This window comes from Equus caballus, chromosome 14 (genome assembly GCF_041296265.1).
Source record: "Equus caballus isolate H_3958 breed thoroughbred chromosome 14, TB-T2T, whole genome shotgun sequence".
NCBI classification, from domain to species: domain Eukaryota; kingdom Metazoa; phylum Chordata; class Mammalia; order Perissodactyla; family Equidae; genus Equus; species Equus caballus.
The window spans coordinates 25,204,110-25,228,175 of record NC_091697.1 but is presented as its reverse complement, the minus strand read 5'-3'; the positions used below and the strand labels follow the sequence as shown (position 1 = coordinate 25,228,175).

The 24,066-nt window shown below is 47.1% G+C and overlaps 1 protein-coding gene across 1 annotated transcript; it reads left to right on the top strand.

Moving 5' to 3' along the window:
- The first annotated feature begins 7,964 nt into the window (after window positions 1-7,964).
- LOC100059078 (high mobility group protein B1-like) lies at window positions 7,965-22,192 on the top strand. Its single transcript, XM_070234691.1, has 2 exons — window positions 7,965-8,127; window positions 20,599-22,192. The coding sequence occupies exon 2, from the start codon at window positions 21,429-21,431 to the stop codon at window positions 22,074-22,076; it is 648 nt and encodes a 215-aa protein (XP_070090792.1). The 5' UTR covers window positions 7,965-8,127; window positions 20,599-21,428; the 3' UTR covers window positions 22,077-22,192.
- Window positions 22,193-24,066: the final 1,874 nt, after the last annotated feature.

Sequence of the window (24,066 nt, the reverse complement as noted above, 5' to 3'; positions counted from 1 at the left end):
AATTGATGAAGAAAAAACATTGGCAAAATTTAACACCCATTCATTGTAAAAACTGTTCGAAACTAAGAATAGAAAAGAATTTCCTTAATCTGATGAAAGCCATCTATAAAAAATTTACGGGAAACACTAAGCTTAATGGTGAAATAGCAAATGCTTTCTCCACAAGATCAGAGACAAGGCAGGGGTGTCTCTGCTCTCAGCATTTATCGTCAACATATTACTGGAAGTCTGTACCAGGGCAATAGGCAAGAAAAAGTCATATAAGACACAAAAATGGGAAGGAAACAAGTAAAATAACCTCTATTTAGAGACGACATCATTGTTTATGTAGAAAATCCTAAGAAATACATAAAACAACCAAGACAACTACGAGTGAGTTTAGCATTCAAAGATCAATTGTATTTTATAGATTGTTGGAAAACATTGAAAAAGGAAATGTAGAGAAACCTCATTTACCATAGTACCCAAAATTAAATACTTTGGAATAAATCTAACAAATTATGTATAAGATCTATATACTAAAAACTATAAAACATTGCTGAGAGAAATGTTTTTTAACTAAATAATGGAGAGCTACGCCATGATCATGGAATGGAAGACTCAGTATTATTAAGATGTCAGTGCTTCCTGGATCGATCTATAGATTCAGTGTAATGCCAGTCTTAATCTCATCAGATATTTTTAGGCGGCATTAATTCATTTATTGTCAAGAAGTCACCTCTAAACATAACAAGGCACTAAAAGTTCACTGTAATTTTTTCACCTTTTATTTGGAAATAATTTCAAACTTAGAGAAAAATCGCAAGACTAAAAATAATATATGGAACACTCGTGTACCCTTTACCCATATTCACACCCATTTGTTTCATGTATATATATAGAGAGAGAGAGAGACAGAGAGAGAAACATATACACTGTTTCCCCCTGAACCCCTGGAGAATAGGTTGCACACATGTATACAGCGTGGCTCTTTACCCCTAAATATTTCAGTGTACATTTCCTAAGAATAAAGGTAGTTCCTTAGGCAACCATAGTTTAGTTATCAATTTCAGTATATTTAAAATTAATATAATACTTTTACATAGTCCAATTTTTATCTATTTAACATTGATACAAAACTTTTATCTAATTCTAATTTTGTCAAAATTTTGTCAGTTTTGACTCAATAACACACTATATAGAATTTTTTCTATTTTAGGATCTAGTCTGGGAACAGGCATTGATCTTAGTGGTCATGTCTTTTTAGCCTCCTTTCATCTGGAGTATATCCATAGCCTCCTGTCTTTTATGACATTGACATTTTTAAAGAATTCAGTTCCTTCTTTTTAAAAATAGAATGTTCTTTGTTCTTTTTTCTCTGACGTCTTCTTATAGTTGGATTCAGCTTTTGTATTCCAGACTGTGATGTGTCCTTCCCAGGTCACTGCACTGAGGGCAAACAGCCTTCATCTCAATGTTGATGCTAATATGGATCGTGCAGAGAAGGTGCTGCCCAATTTCTCTGCTGTATGGTTACTATATTTCACTTCCAATTAATACATGATCTGTGGAGAGACACCTTAACACCACGCAAATATCCTGCTCTTCATCAAAATCCCCCGCCCCCGATTTAGCATCTATTGAGTATTCTTGCCTGGACCATCTTTACACTGATGGTTGCAGGATTTTTTTAACTACAGCATCCTCCACGTTTACCAACAACATTCTGCTGTAAGCCAGATCTCTCCCTACTCCCCCTTTACTTACCTGTTTATTTATTATCAGTATGGATTCATGGATTATTATTTTTCAGTGGCCTATAATTAATTGCTGTCCTTAATTATCTGAATGCTCAAGTTGTCCCATATTTGACTAGGGAGCACCCCTTCAAGCTGGCTCCAATGCCTTGTGACTTGCCCCATCCTTCTCCTTTTTGGTATAACAAGCTATCTCAGACTTAGCTTGTACTCACCCTGCCTCAGCCCTGAAGTCAGCCATTCGGATCAGCCTGAGGATCCCTGGCTCCTTTTAGGGCACCAAGAGCTGGACACTAGGTGTGCTCTTTGCTCCAGTAGAATATTTTACGGAAATCAACAAAGTGATTCCAAAGTTTAGTGAAACTGTGAAGGACCTGAAACAGCCACACAGTATTGAAAAAGAAGAACAAATCTAAAGGACTTATACTACCTGACTGCTAGACTTAGTACACGCAGGGATCTACACAATAGTCAACAGGGTTATGGAAATGGCACAAGAACAGACAATTCAATGGAAGAGAACTGAGAGCTCAGAAAGAGAGCTACATATTCCAAAGCGACTGGGAAAAGAAAGTATTTTCAACAAATGGTGCTAGAGCAACTAGATATCCATATGTTTTTTTAAAAAAACAACTCCACCCCTACCTCCCACCACATATAAAAACTAATTTAAGATGAATTACAGACCCATACCTAAAAGCTAAATCTATAAAGTTTCTAGAAGAAAACATAGGAGAGTGTCTTCATGAACTTAGGGCAGGCAAAAATTTCTTAGGACCCAGAAAGCAAAAACAATAAAAGAAAACTTTGATAAATTCGAGATCATCAAAATTTAAAACTTCTGCTTATCAGAAGACACTATTAAGACAAATAAATAAGCAAGCCACAGATTAGGAGAAAATATTTGCAAAACATATATCTGACAAAGGATTTGTATCCAGAATACATAAAGAATGCCTACAACTCAAAACCAAAAATATTTAAATTATTTTATTGCCAAAAGATTTGACAGACGTTTCAGAAAGCTAAGTATACCAATGACCCTGGAGCATATGAAAGTTCCCCAATATCATTAGCCATTGGAGAAATGCAAATTAAAACTACTAGGAAGGCTAAAATTTAAAACACTGACAACCTTAAATGTTGGCCAGGATAAGCAACAGGAATGCTCACACCTTGTTCTTGGCAGCACAAAATGGTGCAACCATTTTAGAAAATGATTTGGCTGTTTCTTGTAAAGTTAATTGTATGTGAGTTGTATTCAATAAAGCTGTTACATGAAAAAAAGTTAAATATACACCTACTCTATTATCCAGCTTTTCAACCTCTAGGTAATTATCCAAGAGAATGAAAATATATGTCCACAAAAACACATTTATATCAATCCACATAGCAGCTTTATTCATTACAGCCAGTTTCCAGTTTAAACTGGAAATAACCCAAATGTCCATTAACAGGAGAATGAATAAATAAATTGCAGTATATTCATAAAATGAAATACTGCTTAGCAAAAGGAAGGAACAAAGTAATGACCCATGCAACAACATAAATGCCTCTCACACACATTATGCTAGCTGAAAGAATCCAGATACAAAAAAAATGCATATTGTATAATTCCATTTCTATGGAGTTCTAGGACAGGCAAAATCTGCATGATGAACCTACACAGAACAAAATCAGAAAAGTTGTTCTAGAAATAAGTATACGTGTAATTCCCAGTTTTGCCAACTGAGAGCTTCTAGCAGCGAAGACACATAAGAAGCAAGGCACACATCCTGCGTTCAGATCATGGTTTCTAAATACCATTCTCCACGAAAAGGAACCAACGAATACTTCGTGGGGAAAATGCTGATTTCCAGGCTGGGACACATGAGGTGGGAGCTCCTGGTTGCACCCAAAAGCAAGGTCATGCTCAAAGGATGGAGGCATGTCAGAAGGACACAGGAGCCAGCTCGGTGGGGCTCCCACTGCCAGATCTGAGATAACTTAAATATCAAAATAAATAGTTTACATGGAGTAAAACAAGAATCCAGGAGCCCATAATGATAAAACTTTTTTCGAAAAGAGTAAATTCATAAATGAGGGATAAGAGAAACTTCTTTCCCACAACAAAACGCCAGTTAATTAACATAAAAGGAATGACAGAGTTAGAAAATTATTAATGGATGATGAAGCTGGTGGATAAATGTTTGGTGAACAGCAAGATATTTACACAGCTCATCGTCTCCCCACAGGTGGTTCCTTGAGTACAAGCGGGAAGAGTAACGTGATAGTGAAGAAACTCGGTGAATCCACTTCACCCAGGTGAGCAAAGCTCGCATCCCCAAAACTGGGACAAACCAACCCCAGGTGCCTGCTGATGTGACACCGCGGGAAAGACACCATCACTTGGGTGGCATTCCTGCCCCAAAATGCTTAATACGAATTTAATCGTGAGGATACACCAGATAAACTCAAACTTAGGGACATTCTGCAAGATTACTAGCCTTTAACCTTCCAAAAGGTTGTGGTCATGAAGGACAAAGAAAGGCTGAGGGCCAACTCTATATTAAAGACAACTGAAAACATGACAATAACGCAATCCTGGTCCCGAATTGGCTCCTGGAGTCAGGGGAAACGGCTATGAAAGACTAGATTATTGGGTCAACTGATAAAATTTGAATATGGTTAGTGGATTACATAATAGAACATATTATCGTTAATTTTCCTGGTTTTGATCCTTGTATTGTTGTCATGAAAGAGAATGTTTTTGTTCTTAGGCAAGACACAGTGAAATAATTAGGGTTAAAGGGGCATCATGTACACACACACAGAGAAGAGAAGGAAGGAAGGAATGAATGAGTGAATGAATGATAGAGCAAAAGGGCAGCAGGTAAATCACTGGCGAATCTTGGCAAAGGATATTCAAGAATTCTTTATCTTGTTCTTGCAACTTTTCTGTAAGTTTGAAATTAAATAAAAAGTTTAAAAACATTTAATTACACAATTTGATAAGTGCAGTGAGCGAAAGGCGTGGCAATCACGTAGCTCAGGTGTGCACCTGCTGAGAGCACCTGTCTCTTCCTGCAGAAGAGGCAGGAAGGAGGCAGCTGAGAATCACAACAGGCGATAACTCAGCTCGTTTATCACCCAGCTCTCTCCTTACCGATGAAGTGGATGAGGCCCAGAGACGGGGAGCTCCTGATGAGCGCAGAGTTCAGCTGGCTGTTGGTTTTTGTCTTTTTACCCTGTATCAGGAATATCCACAGTGTCCAGGGAAATGTGTGCTGCATGATATTTGCATGGATAATAGTGGGGAGGTATTTTTTAAACAGACCTTAGAAGTTACACAATGCAATCCCAAAATCCAAATACGTCAGCCTCATTCCTCCAGCGATACACAGTAACAGCCCTAGAACACTTCCTTAATCCTTAAAATGTCAATGAGTCTACACTCATGTGATGAACACATCTGTCACTTTCTCTGCTCTATTGGTCAAGACACTCACTGGTCAAGACCTTTTAGCTAGAAAATTATTATTTCTGTTAACAGCAACAGAAAACTCAACCTAGAATGGGCTAAGCTAAAAGGAAATATATGTGAATAAGTAGTCCAGGATTGGATTGGGTTCAGGCATGGCTTGATCCAGCACCTTAAACACTGGAATCTAGTCTCTATCTCTGCATTCCACTCTGCTCTCTTGAGTCTGCAGGCTCCACAAGCTGGCAGGATAGCTGCTGTAGCTCCAGTCTCCCCTCACCTCGGATCTACACTCAGCAGGGGAGAGTGAATGCCTTTCCATGGTGGTTAAGAAACAGCCTTAAGGTTGTCTTTGATTGCCCCAGTTTGCTTTGAAGCACATGCCCATTCCTGAACCAATGATCCTGGTTAGGAGCATAACACACACTGACTGGCTTAGGCCAAAGTTCAGCACTCTACTCCCGGGGCTGCTGAAGGACCCACACGCAGTCCAGGTGGTCGCCATTGTCCAAACTGAAATTGGGAGCTGTCTTAAGAGTAGAGGGATGTTGAACATTTCTAAGTTAATCTGACGCCACAACAGCGATAGAAAGGAGCACACCTGTGACCTTCCCCCTCCACATGCACACACATCCAAACCACAGAGAGTCGAGCACCTGAACCAAGGGAGCCAATCCACAGGCCGGGCCGAGGCCAATCAGATGCCCTCTCTGTGGCCGAGTAACTGCGGAAGTGGCCCCGAGGCTTCCTCCCTCCCAGTGACCTTACCCTTTGCAGTGCAACTCCACAGCTTCTCCCATCAAGGGGTGGGGCCTAACTCCCCTTCCCTTGATCTGGGCTGGCCCGTGACCTGCTGTAGACGAGACGATGCAGCAGAAGCGATGGTGGACACGTCCTCAGGTGGGCTCCAGAGGCCCTGAGCACTTCCACTCTCTCTTGCTGGCTTCTCTGCTTCTCCCTGAAGACAGGATTGAGCTAGCCCGTTGGAGAATGAGACACAGAGCAGAGCCAAGTCAGCCCATTTGTCCCAGATGTGCTGCAGACAAGTGAGAGAGCCTATCTGAGATTCCCCAAGCCACCTAGCTAACCCAAGGCCGACCACAGATGCGCACGGGAGGGTGTGCCCTGCTGCCACGCTCTGCTCAGCTCAGTCCAGCTGACCGCCCAGCAACCAACAGATTAGTGTGCAAAATAAATGTTTATTGTTATATGCCACAGAGGCGTTAATGATTGTTATGCACATGATGTGGCAATAGATAGCTGATACCCTCTCCCCAGCACCGGAGAATCCCAGGGACGGCAGCCATGATGGATGGTGCTGAACTTGTACAGTCATATGGAGACGGGGTCGGAGGTGGTGCCAAAATCCTGGTGCAAGCCAGAATTGTGGAGAAACCACAAGGAGGCAGAGAGGCTGGTCTGTTGCTTCTCAGAGAGAAACAGATGCCAGGCGGCACCACAAAGAGAGAAATGAGAAGACGAGTTGCCAGACCACTTTCTAGTTCCCACAAGGCTGGGCTTTACTCTGCACTTTCTTTTCATGGGAATTCTTTTTATTATTCCCCAATTAATCACCCTTTCATCTCAGCTGTTTAAATGGGTTTCTGTTGCTTACGGCCATCCTTTACTACTGTGGGCTAGAGAGATCTCAATGTTCACCATCCCTGTAAAAAATAATGTAATTTCACGTATATATGTGGACCCAAACATTGTCCAGACCTTGACCACATGGCCAGAAATGTCAGGATATAGTTCTAGGATTTAGACCGACCTCCACGGTTCAAGGTCCCTGGGGCTGCTGGATGGGCATCGCTTCCATTCTGCCCTAACACGGCTTCTTAAAACTGAGCCACACAGACAGTTAAGACGTCTGTTCCTCCAGGCCCATCTCCAGACGCATAGGGCGGAGGTGGCCGCTTAAACGTTAACCAAGAGTCCAGATGCCTGAGAAGTCTGAGATTTGTCCTGAAAGTGTGACCATGTCCACAAAATGCTGTGGACGCTGCCAAATCCGTGATTGCAGAGTGGCTGCGCCCGCAGTTCAGCGAAGAAATACAGACTCTGCTTTCAGTTGCTGAACGCGTGTCCAGTTGGAGCCTGGATTTCTGCACCTCCATTGACAGAAGAGCACGTGACATGGTTTCTTTGCCCTGCAGTCTCAGCTACAGGTTTGCTCAGAAGTCATTTCACGTCATTAAGAAAGCACAATCTTGAGGAACCGCTGGAGTGTTGGGGGGCGGGGAGAGTCCACAGGTCAGGTCTCTCCAAAACCTTAGAATCCCCAAATTCTCAGATCTGAGGAAGCCCCAAATTTCCCCCAGGAAGCTGCATGACATTAAATGGGTTCTTCATACGTAGCTCAAACTTCTTTCAAATACCCCCCAAACTGAGAGTAGAAAAGTCACAAACATAAAAAAAATATTCACCATCTCCACGGATTTCCTCCTCCCTCACATCCTACAATGAATCTCGCCTGCTGAGCTCTCGCCTCAGCCCTTTCTGATGGTTAGGGATGAAAGCACCATGGGGTGGCCTCCTTTTCCACCCCAAGGAAAGGGTTAAAACTATTTTTCCCTCTCCCTGCAGGTGCCCCCTCTGGGGTAAGTGAACTCAGCTTTTCCATGTTTAGACCAAACGCCTCAAATTCCTTCCTGGCAGGTGTTCATGGATGTGAGCAAATTAGATTTTGAAAGTATTTTGCCACAAGTCTCAGGCTTGCAATGTCAGTTGCGTGATGGAAGTCCGGGGCTGGCCAGCACTGCCTCTCTGAGGCACTGGAAGCCGGGGCAGAAGAAAAGGACAAGTGAGAACGTGTGGAATTCAGAATCAGAAAAACCTGGGTTTGAATCCCAGCCCTGCCGCTCAGCAGCTGTGCGACTTGCGCACGTCACTGCAGCTTCCTGAGCCGTAGGATCCTCGCTGGGGAAGCAGGTACACTCACTCTTTCCTCCTTGGGGCGTTTGGGTATCCGACAAGATGTCACATGTAAGCGTCTGGCTCAGACAGAGCTTAATGAGCGGTTGTGCATGTCAGCGTTCTTGATTGCAAGTTGTGTGGCAATCGAATGGAATTTATTGGAAGGCTATCAGGGGCTCATAGAATTGGCAGAGAGTAGGGATGATGTCTGGAAAATGGCCAGAAACCACGAGATTGTGGAGGATTAGGCAACAAGGCCTGAGGAAGGTCGTGGGAATAGATGGTCAGCACGCCACCACCGCTGCTGGCCCGAGTGCCTCCAGCCATTCCGCCGGGCCCCGAGTTACTCACTCCAGGCTCCGGGTCCCGGAGGGACCATCTGGTTACCCTCACCTGGATGACATGCCCACCCCCTGGTTACAGCTGGAGCAGAGAGAGGGCGAGCTGGCTGCTCGTGCTTCTGTGGAGGAGGCAGAAGCACGCCCTTGTGCCATGACGACACACGACGGCAGAAGGGGGTCTCCAGGGGGAAGTCAAAGTGCTGTGAGAAGGCAGGCTGGCTGCTGAGTAGGTCAACCCCACAAAGGCGTGCTGCAGACGTTACTATTTAAATCCAGGCCAGGGGGCAGATGCTTCTTGATGAGACCAGGAGCGAGGTTAGACAGCACCAAGGGGAAGGGCAGGCGTGGGTCTCCGGCAAGCTCCATCTACAGGGGATGCAATGAGCTGAGGTGACAGGAGCTGAGAGGGGCAGTGCCCAGGCCTCCACTGATCCTGCCTGGAGGACATTGGGCAAGCAACTTCACCTGCTGAGCTTCTGTCCTGGGCTGGGAAATAACAGCTGTGACGGTCCAACAAGATGCTCCACCTAGAATGCGCCAGAGCAAGAGCAGCACACGGCTGACACAGCAAGAGGGAGCTGGGGGCACTGTGGGGTCTTCTGCACAAAGAAGTGGGCAGGTTCTCTGCAGCCTGGAGCCCCAAGCAGAGAAGCAGGGGGTGGCCACGCTCCCACATGGCACGAGTATGTTGCAGACGTGGGCCAGGAAGTAAACAGCCTCCTCAGAGAAGGCACAGACGCCCGCTAAGGTTTCCGAGTGCAGGCTCTCCTGGGGCTTCCAGCAATAATACACCATTATTAACGACTCCGAGAGCCTGGCCTATGTATTTCTCTCCTAACATAAAGATCCTCCACACCCAAAATACTCTCCCAAATACCACTCAGCTCTGTTCCCAAAGGTTTTCCAGGGACATTGAGCAACTTACCTATTCCACAGCCCAGATCTTCCCACCCCACCCACTCGAGGCTCCGCTGAAATGTCAGAGGAACCCCGGCCCAGCTTCCTGTAACCCGAGAGCTGCCAAGGGCAGCCACCCTCCGGAAAGAGAATCTGGTTCAGTGAAAACATTCGAGACAGAGCAGACATACACATCTCTCTTTTTTTTTCTGGAAGATGATTTTCCACAGTTAGCCACAAGATCCATTTTCTAAATGAGAAAATAATGGCTTCTATGCAGCAATTTGGAGCCAAAGCATTTATCATTGATTGACTCCCCACATTTATTAAGCACCTATTCTATATGGAGCACTCTGTTACACGCCTTCAAGGGACGGCAGAGGAAGGCAAAGCAGACACAGGATTTGCTCCACCACCCATTTTCTCCTGCTTCCAGGTTCCCCAGCCTCATTGTTTGTTTCCAATATAATACAGTGCTGACTTTGTCACGTCCTTGCTTGAAACCCTTTATTGACTTTCCATCCACTTCAGGAGCCTCTTAGCACAAAGTGACAAAGCCTTTCAGGCCCTGGCTCCTGCCCACTTCTCCAGCCTTTCTTCCTTCTGCATCCCTCACGCCTTCTACCACCAGCTATTCACTCATTCTTTTTCCATTCATTCATTCCCCAAACTCTTATTGAGCGGCCACTCTAAATCCGATATCTCTCATCTGCTAGGAATCTAGCAGGCCAGGGGACAAGACAAATGAGATCCCTTCTCTTAAGAAGCTTGCATTCTAGTGCGATGTAAATGGCAACGAGAGAAGAGAAAGAGAGAAATAGGAGCATTTCAGACTGTGAAAAGTGCCACAAGAAAACTGCAAGAGGGGGAGGTGGTAGAAGGTGATGGGGGAGGCGGCCGGGCGCCTTGAGGTAGGGTGGGCAGCAAAGGCAGCGGGACGTGAGTCAAAAACCAGCCCTTCCGAATGACCTGCAGTTCCCTGACGGTCCAGTGCCTGGTGTCTCCTCGGCGCATGCGCGCAGCCACTGCCTCCTCCACAATGCCCGCTCCACGTCCCCCGCCCCAATTCCTCTTCTGCCTGTAAAGCTGGCTCGGCATCATCTCCACAGGGGAGCATTCCCAATCTGCCAACAGCCAGCTTGGGCACCCCTTCTCTGTGCTCCCCGGGTGCCCTGCGCCTTTCCCCAGCTTAACCCCCACGGCGACACACGCACTCCACCCAGCCAGGCGGGCCGGGCATCAAGAGAGCGTCGCCCCTGCCCCGTGGGGAGGACCTGGGCAGGAGGAAGAAGCTGAGGGGGGGTGGGGGACCCAGATGGGATCTGAGCATGGTGAACATCAACGATTTTTCCAGCATTTTTTGTTTGATTAAATCCCAAAAGACATTTTTTCCTCCAACTCCTTTTTCCTTTAACTTTTAAGCCATATGGTTCTGATTCATTTATACTTAACTAATTACAACATTGGTTTTGTAAGAGCTATTTGATGTCCATGAGCCTTCTGAGCCCTTTCATACAATTTTCTAACCCTTTTTACTGTGAAGCCCAAAGTGGTCTTTCGCCAGCAGTAAACAGCATCCCTAGCCAGAAGGGTACGGTTTGGTCTTGGTTTGGTCACAGGGACCAGGCCTTGTGGTTACAAGGCCTCAGAATTTGGCAAAATGTGTTTTTTGACTCCCAGTGAAATTCTAAAAAGGTTCTCAGAAAAATAATGAGAAGAGAACGCATAAAGAAGACAAGCAGCTCTTAAAAGCAGGGCCCTTCCCTACAGAGAGGCCCTCCCGTGGTCGCGGCCTCCTCAGCCCTCCCCGGGAACCGCGGCCAGCAGCTGGATCGCTCCATAAAGTCTGGAGGCATTTTCCCTTCACCATCCTGCCCTGCCGCTGAGGATCTTAGAAAGTGGCATTTGTGTAAACAGGTAGGGTTTTATGGGGACGCCAGTGTTCCGACCAACTTGGCAGCACAGCAGCTCTATTTTTGTTATAGGAGATGAAAGGACTGAAACCAGCTGAGGCCACACTGTGTGCCAGGCGCTCTGCAATGCCAAGGGCGAACAAAGATGAAAAAACACAGTCCTTGCTCTCCAGGAGCGCAGTCTAGCGTTACAATGATGTGCGACAGCAGCCACCATTGACTGCCCACTTACAGTACCAGGTGTGGTATGAGTGCCAGAGCATTATTTCAGTCAATATTTGTGATCACTTCAGAGGTTGGTGCTCCTCCTGTATCCCACTAGCACACAAGGAAAGTGAGTCTCCGAGCGTTTAAGTGGCACAGTCGGTAAGGAGTTAGAATGGGGATTGGAGCCCAAGTCGGTCTAACCCCAAAGGCCACAGTCCGAGGAACATAGAAAGAAGCTTATAAGGAGGCCCATGGATTCTGAGAAGGGGCATGCCGGGAACCAGGGCAGAGATCACCATTGTAAAGGTCAAAGAATGAGGCATGGGTGGCGGCGAAGGCCTGGTAGGCAGAGACATGAACTAATATTGTTGGATACCTACAAGCCCAGGAGGCCACCCCTATTCACACCTTCATTTTGGAGATGAGGAAACTGAGGCTCAGATTGGTGAGATCACTTGCCCAAAGCCACATGGCCCGAAAAGACAAACGCTAGAGTTTGGACCCTGTTCTGTCGGGCTCCAAGGTTCTCTCCAGCACATCCTTACAGCTGTGATGACCTCTCTCTACCACTAGGCCAATGATAAAATCAGCGTCTCCTGCATTCAGCTAAAATCTGTGTAAAGTGGGACCGTTCAGATGAAATCAAGATAAGGCCTATGTAAGACCATTTAAATAAATGTTCAATGAGGACAGGGATGAAAATAAAGCCCTGAGAGAGGGATGAAATAATGGAGACCAGATCTGAAATGATTAACAATAAAAAAGATGTATGAAATGCAATCACCCCAAACAGTAAGTGTGCAAAGTTCTCAACAAAACAAGGGGGAGGGAGCAGACCACAGGCAAATGTGGATGGAAGCCCAGCAAATAGAAAAGTTAAACCGTGAGGCCAAACTGTGCCTGGGTTGGTCAAGGCAGAAGGGAGCTTGCCGGTGGATGACAATTTGCAGTTTCTTTTAAAAAGAAAAAGAAGAAAGGAGAATCTTTGCAGAGGTCTGCCAAGGCCCGCCACTTTCCAATAGGTTTATCTCAGTTAGTGCATTTTCTCAAAGAGGCTCCTTCAAAAATTGGCCCAGTTCTCATCTACATCTTCCAGAGGAGAAGAAGAAAAGCTCAGAGACGTAACATGCCTTTCCCGAGGTCATGGACCTTGAAAGCATAAATCGGATCGTGTCACTGTCCTACGTGAGAGCCTCTGGTGGCTTCCCATTGTTCCTAGAATAAAGCGTAAACATCGTATCAGGACCTATAAGGGTCTGGCCCCTGCTGGCATCCCTGACACACCCCAGAACACTCCCCTCACCCCAGATCTTCCAGTCACACCTTCATTTTTGGTTCCTCAAATACGCTGTTCTATTTCCACTGTGGGGCCTTCAGATATGCGGTTTCTCTGCCCACAAGGCTGTCCTTCCTCAGTCCTTACCCATCCGGGTCCTTTGATTGTTCAAGCTTTAGCTCAAAGGACTTCTCCTCTGAGGAGCCTTGCTTGGCGCACAGCCCACTCAGCCTCCCACTGCCCATCTTTTCCGATGGACGGTGGCTACTTTTATCTGAGGTGTTTTCTTGTCTATTGTCCATCTCCCCACCTAGGCCATAAGCTCCATGAGAGCTGACTTATTGGTTTGAGCCCTAACGTGAAACAGTCCTTCCTCTGACTCGATGCCAATTCCGGATGTTCAAACAGCCTTTGTCATGGAGATGTCACCACAGCACTGCCCACTCACAGCCCCTGCCGAGGCGGGAGCCGCGAGAGGGTCCCGTGACATCCCAGCTGATGCAGTACCAGATGGATACCTGACCCTCACGTGACCCCAGGCAAGGCTGCCTGGACCCGGCCTGGATATCCGACCTAAGAATCCGTAGACTGCCCAGCAGCCTGAGGTGTGTCAGGAAGCGTGGCTGGCCTCTCCTATCCCTCCTTCGGGACTTTCCGGTGAGAACTGAGGCTGAAAGAATTCTATGTGGCAGAGGCAGGGCCTCAAGGGGCCACCTGCTTGTGGAGATTGGAGGAAGCAGAATGCATGGGAAAGCAGAGGATGCTGTGAATGAAAGTAGATCAGAGCTGCCACAGAGAAGAGACACGAGAGCCCGCTGTGCCAAGGCCTGGCTCTCTACCTGAGCCGCAATTTCCGTCCCTACCAAGGCAGGTCCCTCAGTGAACCTCCTTTTCCAGGAGGCAGCTAGCAGTCACTTGCACCAAAAAGTAATCTCCAAACTGAAGCAACCTCCAAGCCGAACTTATATACCAGAAACTGTATCTGAGCTTGTGGCGGAGGGCCAACAGCCTACATACGTGAAAAATCACAGAATTGTTTCAGGAAAGATGAGTCGAAAACTGTGCTAGAGTGAGTGCCTCCCTAGCCTCTGCCATCAGCATATTGCCCAAGCTGCTGGTATATCAGTCTTGAGTCTTCCGATTACAAGGACAGAAACCCAGCTCACACTGGCTTCAGGAACTGATGGATCCAGGTGCTCAAATGTGCCTTCTGTCACCTCTCAGCTCTCCTTCCCTCTGCTTTAATTTCTTTCTCAAACAGGCTTTCACACTCAGTGAGCCCAGCAGCCTGACTTACATCCTTACCAGCAGAAAAGGAGCTTGTCCCTCCTAAGAGTTCTACAAAAGGCCCAGGATTACAGATCATCAGATGATTTGGGCACTTGGCCTTGAACTTTGGTCAGATGAAGGAATGCTCTGATTGGTCAAGGCCAGATCATGTGACCATTCCTGCCATGCGAGTTGGGGAATGAGGGGGGAGGAGAAGAGTCAGTCTCCCCGAACACATGAACGAAGAGTGGAGTTGAGGTTGTTCTCCCAAAGGAAAACTTGGGGGGAGGTGTCACCAAAAGAAGAGGTCATGGACGCTGAGGAGGCAGAAAGTCCAGATGTGCCCCTCTCAGAGTGCAGTCCTCTCGAGGCAGAGGCTGCTTGGGAGAAGACCCCCGCTCTCCTCCAGGAAGGTTATCTGACTGTAGGAGGAAACTTGCAGCGCCTAACCCTGCACAAGGCTTTGCCTAGGCCTGACCTTGAGATCACAGCTTCACCCCGGAGCACACTTACTCGAGAAACATGGGCTCCTTCTTGAGAAGCATCTGAAACAGTCAAAGGGACAGAGTGGCTTCTCAATCAGATCTTAGGCTGGAGGATCTGATCTTCACTCCGCCACCTACCTGCTGGGTGGCCTTGGGCAAGTCCTCTCACCTTGCTGAGTCCCAGCCTCTGATCTCTGAGATGTCAGTAAAAATACCTGCCTTGTGGGTTTGCCATGAGGATTCGATGCGTTTATGCAGGTAGAGGACTCAGGACAGTGCCTAGGACAACATTACACTCAGGAGATGGTGGTGATGAGGCTGTTGGTCATGGTGGGGATGATGATGCTGATGACAAAGAGGACAGAGGAGAAAGAAGAGGAGATAATGATGCTGTTAGGGCTGGACCCTTAGTCTTCAGGTTCAGAGGCTCAGAGTTGGAGAGGACCTTAGAAAATCACCTGGGTCATCCAACTGCTGTGATCTACACAAAGACACTAAGACATAGGACTTGACTTTGCCCAAACTGGGGAAACTGAGGCTCAGAAGGAAGAAGAGCTTGCACCAGGTCTCTGAGCCAAAGAAGTGGCAGAGAAGGATGTGAAACCCAAGTCAGTTCGTTTCAAGGCCTGGGCTCTCTCCCAGAGTCTGAGGCCCAACCAGCACATCGACAAACTCTCTCAGTCTCCAGAACGTACACAGCGCTTGCAAACACGCACGCTCCTGACTTTGTGACTTTGCACCCGTGCAGTGGGGGAGGGCCCGCGGCATGATAGGGCCCTCACCGCTTTTCTTTGGGCTCCCTTTCTACCCTCAGCGAGCGCCAGACAAAAGAAAAGCTTCTATTTAAAAAGAAAGAAAGAACACAAATTATAGGGGCCACCCCTATTTCAAAAGCAATTTCACATCTGTGCTGAAATTCCTCTACTTACAAACATTCACAGATAAGAGCAGAGCTAGGCACTGAAGAAAAAGTAGGCCAACCCTGCCTGCTCCCCACAGATGGTGTGAAGCGGTCATGCGCATCCATTTCAGTCTTGGCCATCGCGTTATTCATCAGTGTTGGCCCATGAGCTGTTTAAAGAAGTGTCTTCTTACCATGAAAAGAAGAAAGTCAAAGTAAAAACATCTTTGGATACATTTTTGAAGAGCTGAAAAGAAGCAACTAGAGCCAGAATCAATGCCAGCACATCACTGGTTCTTTTGTGAAACTCAACTTTACACTGACACGTACACGGCAGTGGCTTCTAGAAAATGTCCCTTTGGGCTTAGAAAGAAATGGACTTAAACACAGCCTTGTGGATGCGTGTTTGTACATGGACGCTTTCTGAATTTCCATCAGCAGCAACAGCACTGAGCACTGCCTTATTTTAACCAGACAATTAATGGAATTGTCTAGAGATGACCGAACTTTACTTCTCACAATGGCACCGTTTAGTTGCATACGCAACAGCCCTTCCCCTCCACTTCCTTCCTTCCTGGTGAAGTTTCTCTCTAATAACAGAAGTTGAGAATGGCAGATATTTTCTTAGATTCCCTTGCATGTATAGTACTGAGCAATGAAACATAAGGAGAAATCTCCAAGGAGATCCTCGATAAAAAGAAATAGATGCAGAAGAAGAGGCACTATGCTTCCTGCTTTGGATATTACCCATGAAGTTGTGATGCCTGGAGCTGCAACAGCCATTTTGTAACCATGAAGTGACAAGCCTAAAGACAAAAACCAACAGGCTAAAGATGGCAGAGCTGAAGGAGGGAAGATGCTGGCTTCTCAATGCCAAGGTTGAGCTGTGAACCAATGCCAGAACACCTACTTCCAAGACTTCCTGTTATGTAAGGGAACAGAAAGTACTTGGTAGTTAAACCGCTGTTAGCTGAATATTCTGTTACTTGTGACTGAAAGCATTTCAAGTGATACACGCATGAAACCGTGCTGTATATACAGATAAGGAACTGAGTCAGAGAGAGGACAGGTCTGCCCAGCTCCCAGTGGCCCATGGGTCCCTGGCAGCCATGTTTGTACCACACGACCCCATCACGAGGCTACAGTGGATTGGACCAGGAATGGACACCTCACCCAGCTGAGTCCTTCTGAGATTCTCTGCTGGGAATTGAGAATTGGGATTCAGAGACAACGAGATAGTTCCTGCATGTAAATTTGGGAGAGAAGGACACAGAGAGACGTAGACAGTCTGTGTGCAGACGAGTAGAAAGGAGCAGAGAACATAGACTTAATGGCTCCAGAAAGGGAGAGCGAGATGGAGTAAATGGCTGCCTGGTGGCACTGACCTTCCGTTTCCTGGTTCCAGGCCCTTGTGAGTTCCCATCACCTTGGGTTCTAGGGAAGACCTCCATTTCCTTTGCTTAAACTGGGTTGAAGTAGGAGTCTGTTTTTCTCAGACAGACTTGCCAAGATCGCAGGATGGTGGTGGCCCAGCTGGAGTAGAACGCGCATCTCCTGACTTGTTGCTGCTCTCTGCTGCCTCCAAAAAGCATAACTGATGTTTACTGAGCGCTTGCTGAGTGCCAGGCTCTCTTCTAAAGCACTTCACGTGTCATCTTTAAACCGCACAACAGTCCTATGAGAATGGGTCCTATTATTAACTGCATTTTCCAGAAGAGGAAACTGAGGCTCAGAGATGTTAAGTAACTTGGCTAAAACCACATAGCCAGCATGTGACTGAGCCAGGATTTGAACTCCAGAGCCAAGCTCGTAACCGCTTTGCTTTTCTATCTCCTATTCCTTCTCCCCTCCCTACTACCTAGTAGACAGACAAATTATCCAAATGTTTTTTGTGGTTGCATCCATACTGTCTCCTGTCTTGCTATGGCCCCCATAATAGCTTGGGCACATCTGGGAGCCCAGATGCTAAACTGCCTGAGGAATCCAAGAAGCCTTCCTGGAAGAGGTGTTATTTGAGTAGAATATTTAAAGATGAGTTGGAATTTGCCAAACAAATGGAAAGGAGAAGGAGGATGTACTAGTCAGAGTTCACGGCTGCAAGCACAGATGCTGACTTTGACTCTTTCAAGCAGGAAAATAATTCATTAAAAGGATGCTGGGAGCTCACAGAACTGCTGGGAGGAATAGAGAACCAATTCTTGGAAAGACAGCCAGCAGCATTGCCCTAAATCATGTCACAGATCTGGTCCAGTGAGGACCTCACAGCCACCACCCCTCAGCACCACAGCTCTGACCCCACCCCACAGGGTGGGTTCCACAGGTCCCTTCTACTCTGCTTCAACAGCTCCTGATCTCAAGGCCAGGCCAAGTGCATCTGATTCCAGAGCCTGAGTCACATGCTGTGCCCTAGCTGCAAGGGAGGCTGGGAAAGTAGGCATTGGCATTCTCAGCTCCTATTCTGGGAATGGGCTCTGCACCCACCAAGAGTCAAAGAAAGAGCATGCAGATGCTGGATGGCCAAAGACAGTGCCAAGTGTCCACTGCAGGGGGCATTTAAGGCAAAGGGAACAAATCGTGCAAAGGCACAGAAAGCATGTGCTTGTCTTGGCTCAGAGCAATGAGATGGTCACTATCCTGCTCAGAGCATATATTTAGTGCTGAATTATGCCTCCTGAATTGCTGTTTGGACAGCTTGCCTTTTCACTGCAATGTCTTCTGTCTGCAAGGGCAGACTCTGTTCTTGACGGATCTCAGAAGGCCTGGAGGGGTGCCAAGGGTTCCAGAAATGTCCAACTGCAGTTGAGAAGAAGGAGGAGGTGACAGTGGTAGAAGGACAGAGCCATGATGCAGGACCCCTTTGTCCAGGGCCCAACTCCCCAGCGGGTCCAGCTCACCACAGGATCCTAGCCTTCGTGGAAGGTCATCCTTGCACATAAAAACTACCCTTTCAGAAGACACCAGAACCCTGCCGAGAACAGTTCTTGTTAAAGGGCCAACAGCCACCTGCCCAGTCCTTTCACCCCAAGGCCTTCTCCACTTGCACACAGTTGAGAGGGGCCGGGGCAACATCCGCTCCAGTTCCCGCTCCCCCTTTCAGCCATTAACAACGTGGGACTGCCTTCCCCCTTCAAACTCTGGCTAGAAATCCTGCTCCAGGTTCTGGTCCGAATAAAGCCAAATTGAAGTAATGTCAGACAGTAGCAAGAACATAGCCAGAGCCAGAGTTTTCTGTTGGAAAGACATGAGGCTTCTCCAGCCAGGGCAGTGACCCGGCCTGCCTCCACTCACTCTCCTCGCCTTGGAGAGCAGCAGCCATGGAAGCCTGTCCCCAGAGATGGTACCGGGACAAATTTCAGACAGGGCCAAAGAAGACATGAGTGACAGGAGGAGGACTGAATTCAGGGCACTCACCTTATCCCCGACTTCCATCCCCCAAAAGCAACTCCTTGTCCAGGCACCCTTTCATGGCTCCTGGAACAGCCATCAGCACAGTGGCCCAAGCCGGACTTGGGAGTCACCCTCCACTCTTCCCTCTTCCCCAGATCCCACATCCAAACCGCAGCTCCAGGACGCCTCCCCGTCACCCCTCTCCAGAGCAACCCCAGAGGTTCCCTTGACGGGACCTTGGCCGCTAGCTTTGCCCTCTCTAAATTATTGCCCATGTGGCCCAACTCTCCAAAGGATCAAGTTCACCAAAAGGTCCTAGCCTTTGTGGAAGGTGACAAAGTGGCCACAGAGTGGTGAGGAATGTTTCTTGTGGTCCTGGCAGAACCCTCTTGCACAAGAGAGGTCCAAGATGCCTCTTCGTTCACCTTCAGACCATGTTTTTCAATCTGCGGTGATTTTACCCACAGGCGGCATTTGGTAATGTCTGGAGACTTTTTTGGTTGTCACACTGAGGGTGGGGGATGCTGCTGGCATCTAGTGAATAGGGGCCAAGGATGCTGCTAAATGTCCTGCAATGCACAGGACAGCCGCCCAGTGGAGAATTAGCCCACTCAAAATGCCACTAGTGCCCAGGCTGAGAAACTTTGCCTTAAGGTGAAGCTGCCAAACCTACGTCCTGGTGCCCCCTTCTAGGCCTCCAAGGGACCACCACAAATGCTTGCCCTGCCACGACATCTCACCTCATCCTTGACGCCTGTCCCTGAGTGTCCAGCCCGTGCTTTTTCCCACAACTTTTAGGCCTGGGCACCCGCTCTGGGCAGGACCACAGATGCCCCGTCTCCAGTCCCACTGCCCCAGCTCCAGAGGTCTCCCCTGCAGGCCTGTGTCGCCTGGGCAGCCCTCCCAGAAGGTCCAGGGAGACACAGACCCAGCATCCCTCTGACCAGTCAGAGACTGTTCTTTCTCCAAAGAGACTGGGGAGGTGCCTTCGCGGTGCCAAGAGGGAGAGACGGGCAGGGGCCTCTCCCTGGAACTCACTTTGTTTTGGGGGAAAAACTATGTTAAACGGCAACAAGCCTCGAGTCATTCCTTCTGTCTTCCAAGGCCCAGTGTCACATGCACTGCCAGGAAGGTTAGCCAAGGTGGAGGCCTCAGATGGCTGGGGTTCAGTGGAGGGAGCTGGAGCAAAGATAGCCTGACCCGCCCTCTGGCCTCGGTTCCCATGGCCCCTTCAGGCTGAGCACTCCAGCCAAGTGGGCAACGCCTGGCCCAGCTTTGCAGCCTCCACGCCTTTGCTCATGATCGGCCCTCCCCCCAGAAGGTGCTTCCCCTGCTAACGCTACACACCCAGGCCGTCCTGTTGGGTGCTGCCCAGAAATCCTCCTTTATCCCCACACTTAGAAGAGATCGTAGCATTCTGACGACGTGTTTCCCCTTAGTTTCTAGTCGTGAATGTTCCTAGGTCATTCTTCCTAATGGACAGTGACTTTTCCAACGGCAGGAGCTCTCTACTCCTCTCAAAGCCCTCAGTGCCTAGCACACGGCTGGCCCCCAGAAGGTGGACAGCTAGTGGGATAAACGTGCCACCTCAGTCGTGATCTCTCCTTCCTCTTAGCCTTCTCACAAGCTGTTCCCTCTCTGCCTCAAACACCGTTCCCACCACCACCACCAAGGCCTATCTCTCCACACTAGGCCATCGCTCCAGTCTGGCTTCATGGGGTCACTTCCCTGGGGAGGCCTCCCAGATCCCCTGGCCCAGGTACGCACCCTGCCACATGAACCAATCACAGCTGTGCATCTTTTTTCATAGCCTTTGCCACGCTTCAGTAGATGCTCTCCGAACCCACCTCTACTTCACCTGCTCCTTGGATTAAGACACGCTCTCCAGCCCCTCCCTCTAGAAGATAAACAGCTGACATCCAGAGAAACCCGAAAGCTCATCCTGCCAGGGCACAATGCCCTCCATCTGGGCTGCCTCCCTGACACTGCTTCTCCTTCCCGTCGCCCCTTCTGGCAGAGGCAGAAGACACCAGTCACCTGCTATCCCAGCCTCCTTTGCAGTCGGGGCATAGGCGTGTGATGAGTCCTGGCCAGTGGGAGCTGAGAAGTGGGCTGGTGGCTTCTGGGGAAAGTTTCCCCTCGCTCGTCTTTGCTGGGTGAAGTTGTGTCTGCCTGGAACCACTGCTCAATGTGGGAGCCATTCTGCACCATGAGGCGAGACATTCCGAATCCTCTGCGGACGGCAGAAAGAAATCTCTGGAAAATACCTGTGACCTGAGGACTTCGCTGAGCCACTGCAGCAACTCAGGGACTCCCCTGACTCTGGACTGCTTCCTACCTGAGATAATAAATGTCTTCATTGTTTCAGCCAGTGGTTTTCACACTGGGTTGCACACTTTAATAGGGCATGAGATTATGTTAGTGGGTCACGACTAGAATTTTCCTTTAATAGAATAGGAAAGAATAGATGAGAATAGAAAACAGCAAGTAGGATCCCACAAAGTAAAGGTAAGTAGTGGTCTGGCTCCCGCTCTCACAGCCATTGCAGTACATTGAGCTCCATAGAGACAGCGCCGGGGCAAGTGAGAGCCGGACGGGCACTGGGCGACTCTGTGCCTCGCAGAGGAAAAATAATTAAACATGGGCAAAGGAGATCCTAAGAAGCCGAGAGGCAAAATGTCATCATATGCATTCTTTGTGCAAACTTGCCGGGAGGAGCACAAGAAGAAGCACCCAGATGCTTCAGTCAACTTCTCAGAGTTTTCTAAGAAGTGCTCAGAGAGGTGGAAGACCATGTCTGCTAAAGAGGAGGGAAAATTTGAAGACATGGCAAAGGCGGACAAGGCCCGTTATGAAAGAGAAATGAAAACTTATATCCCTCCTAAAGGGGAAACAAAAAAGAAGTTCAAGGATCCCAATGCACCTAAGAGGCCTCCTTCGGCCTTTTTCTTGTTTTGTTCTGAGTATCACCCCAAAATCAAAGGAGAGCATCCTGGCCTATCCATTGGTGATGTTGCAAAGAAACTGGGAGAGATGTGGAATAACACTGCTGCAGATGACAAGCAGCCTTATGAAAAGAAGGCTGCTAAGCTGAAGGAGAAATACGAAAAGGATATTGCTGCATACCGAGCTAAAGGAAAACCTGCTGCAGCAAAAAAGGGAGTCGTCAAGGCTGAAAAAAGCAAGAAAAAGAAGGAAGAGGAGGAAGACGAGGAAGATGAAGAGGATGAGGAGGAGGAGGAAGATGAAGAAGATGAAGATGAAGAAGAAGATGATGATGATGAATAAGTTGGTTCTAGCGCAGTTTTTTTTTCTTGTCTATAAAGCATTTAACCCCCCTGTACACAACTCACTCCTTTTAAAGAAAAAAATTGAAATGTAAAAAAAAAAAAAAAAAAAGTAAAGGTAAGTAGTGTTTGTGAAGATGTGTTTCAGCTCACACTCTGCACACGTGTCTGTGCGTGTGCACTGAGTGACAATGTAAAAGATATTTTTTACTTGGTATTGAAGGTTTTGTGAAAGCAAAATTTAAAAGCTGGTTTTCATTAAAGACTCTGTTACTTGCAGCCAAATGCATCATATCCCACACAGCCACTCTTTAGCATGCCCAGGAACTTCAACTCCGACCAGCCGAGTTGTTTACTGACCAAGAGACCATTCTGTTTGTTATCTAAATTGTTTATGGTGGACATGCTCAGTACTACAACTACATAATTCACTTAAATATTATGCAAAGTAATCAAATAAGTGCATTAAAGGAAAATTGCTCTTTCTAAATTGACCACTTTGGAAAGAATGAATAAAGCCAAGTCCTAGAAAAAGTATCTAGTGGACGGAAGTGAGAAGAAAACTCTAGACAGTTGGAGACAATAACGATAACGTTTCAGAAGGATTATGCACTTGTATTAATTCACAAAATCTTGCTTCACATTGAAGAAAGTAGTTTATGAAAAAAAATACAGAACTCCACTCTGCAAACTCAGACCCCAAGAAAAGACTCTTTCCTACATCAAAATGTTGGTAAATTAGTATATATGTATATGTTTTTAGTTAAAACAAAATGTTTACAGGGGCCAGCCCCATGCCGGGTGGTTAAGTTCACATGCTTTGGGCGGCCCAGGGTTTTGCCGGTTCAGATCCTGGGTGCGGACATGGCACTGCTCATCGGGCCATGCTGAGGTGGCGTCCCACATGCCACAACTAGAGGGGCCCACAACTAAAAATACACAACTATGTACTGGGGGGCTTTGGGGAGGAAAAGGAAAGGTAAAATCTTTAAAAGAAATTGTTTACAGCCCATAGGTATCATTTTTATAATTTCTTACGGCTACCAAGTTTTTTTAAATTAACTTGCTACCATTCCCTATCACACTATAATTGTTTAATGTCTCTGTTCTATAATTGATTGTAAACCACGAAAGCAGAAAACATGACTGTCTTGTTCATCCTTTATGCCCTAGCACAATACCAAGTCCAGAGGAGAATCTTTACAGAGAGATATTATCTGAATGGACAAATAACTAAACAAATGAACAAGAAAAACCATAAGCATTAGTTCATTGATCCTCGCACAAGCCATGCGGGATAGAGAGGGCTTGTATATTTTTGTACTAATATTGACAATGACTAAATTGAGGCTCGGAAAAGCAGGTTGACTTAAGTCACACTGCTAGGGCCCAGAGCCGAGACAGGCGCCCAGAATTCTTACCTCATGGGATCACTCAGCTGCGGGAGGGTCATGACAGGAGGCCGTCACATTAACAGAGCTCCTTCATTCCATTTCCACGTCCAGGGCTTTGATTTTGTCATTTATTCAGAATGCTGTAGAGAATTCTGTTTTGTGTGTCCCATTCACATTTTGGGGATTATTGGTGAGATTTTTATCAGGGAATTGGTTTTTTTAAGTGTGAGCCTCCAGCCAGAGGCCAACATTTGTTCCCGCAAAAGAGACTGTTTCCAATTTTATAATAGGAGTTGATGGGAAAGATTACTTTTGACAGAAATTCGCTTTACAGCAGACTTTCTTGGGTGGCATCTATTCCGTGAAGTAAAAGCTTCCTGACCCTGAATAGTCCACCAGTTGGTATTAAAGCTTGTTATTTATTCAGCTTCATGCTTCACCTTCCTTAGCGTCTACTCCTTTTTCTCTTCTAGCACGTTTATGGTTCCTTATATAAGAAAACATGTAATATAACTGTAAAAGATTTTATTCCTGTGTATGTGCTTAAAAATGCATGGGGGTGGGGGGCATGAGGGAGCCTTGTAGGGTATGGTGCAA

Coding starts and splice junctions, on each gene's coding strand:
- LOC100059078 (XM_070234691.1), top strand. CDS start 21,429: ATGGGCAAAGGAGATCCTAAGAAGCCGAGAGGCAAAATGTCATCATAT.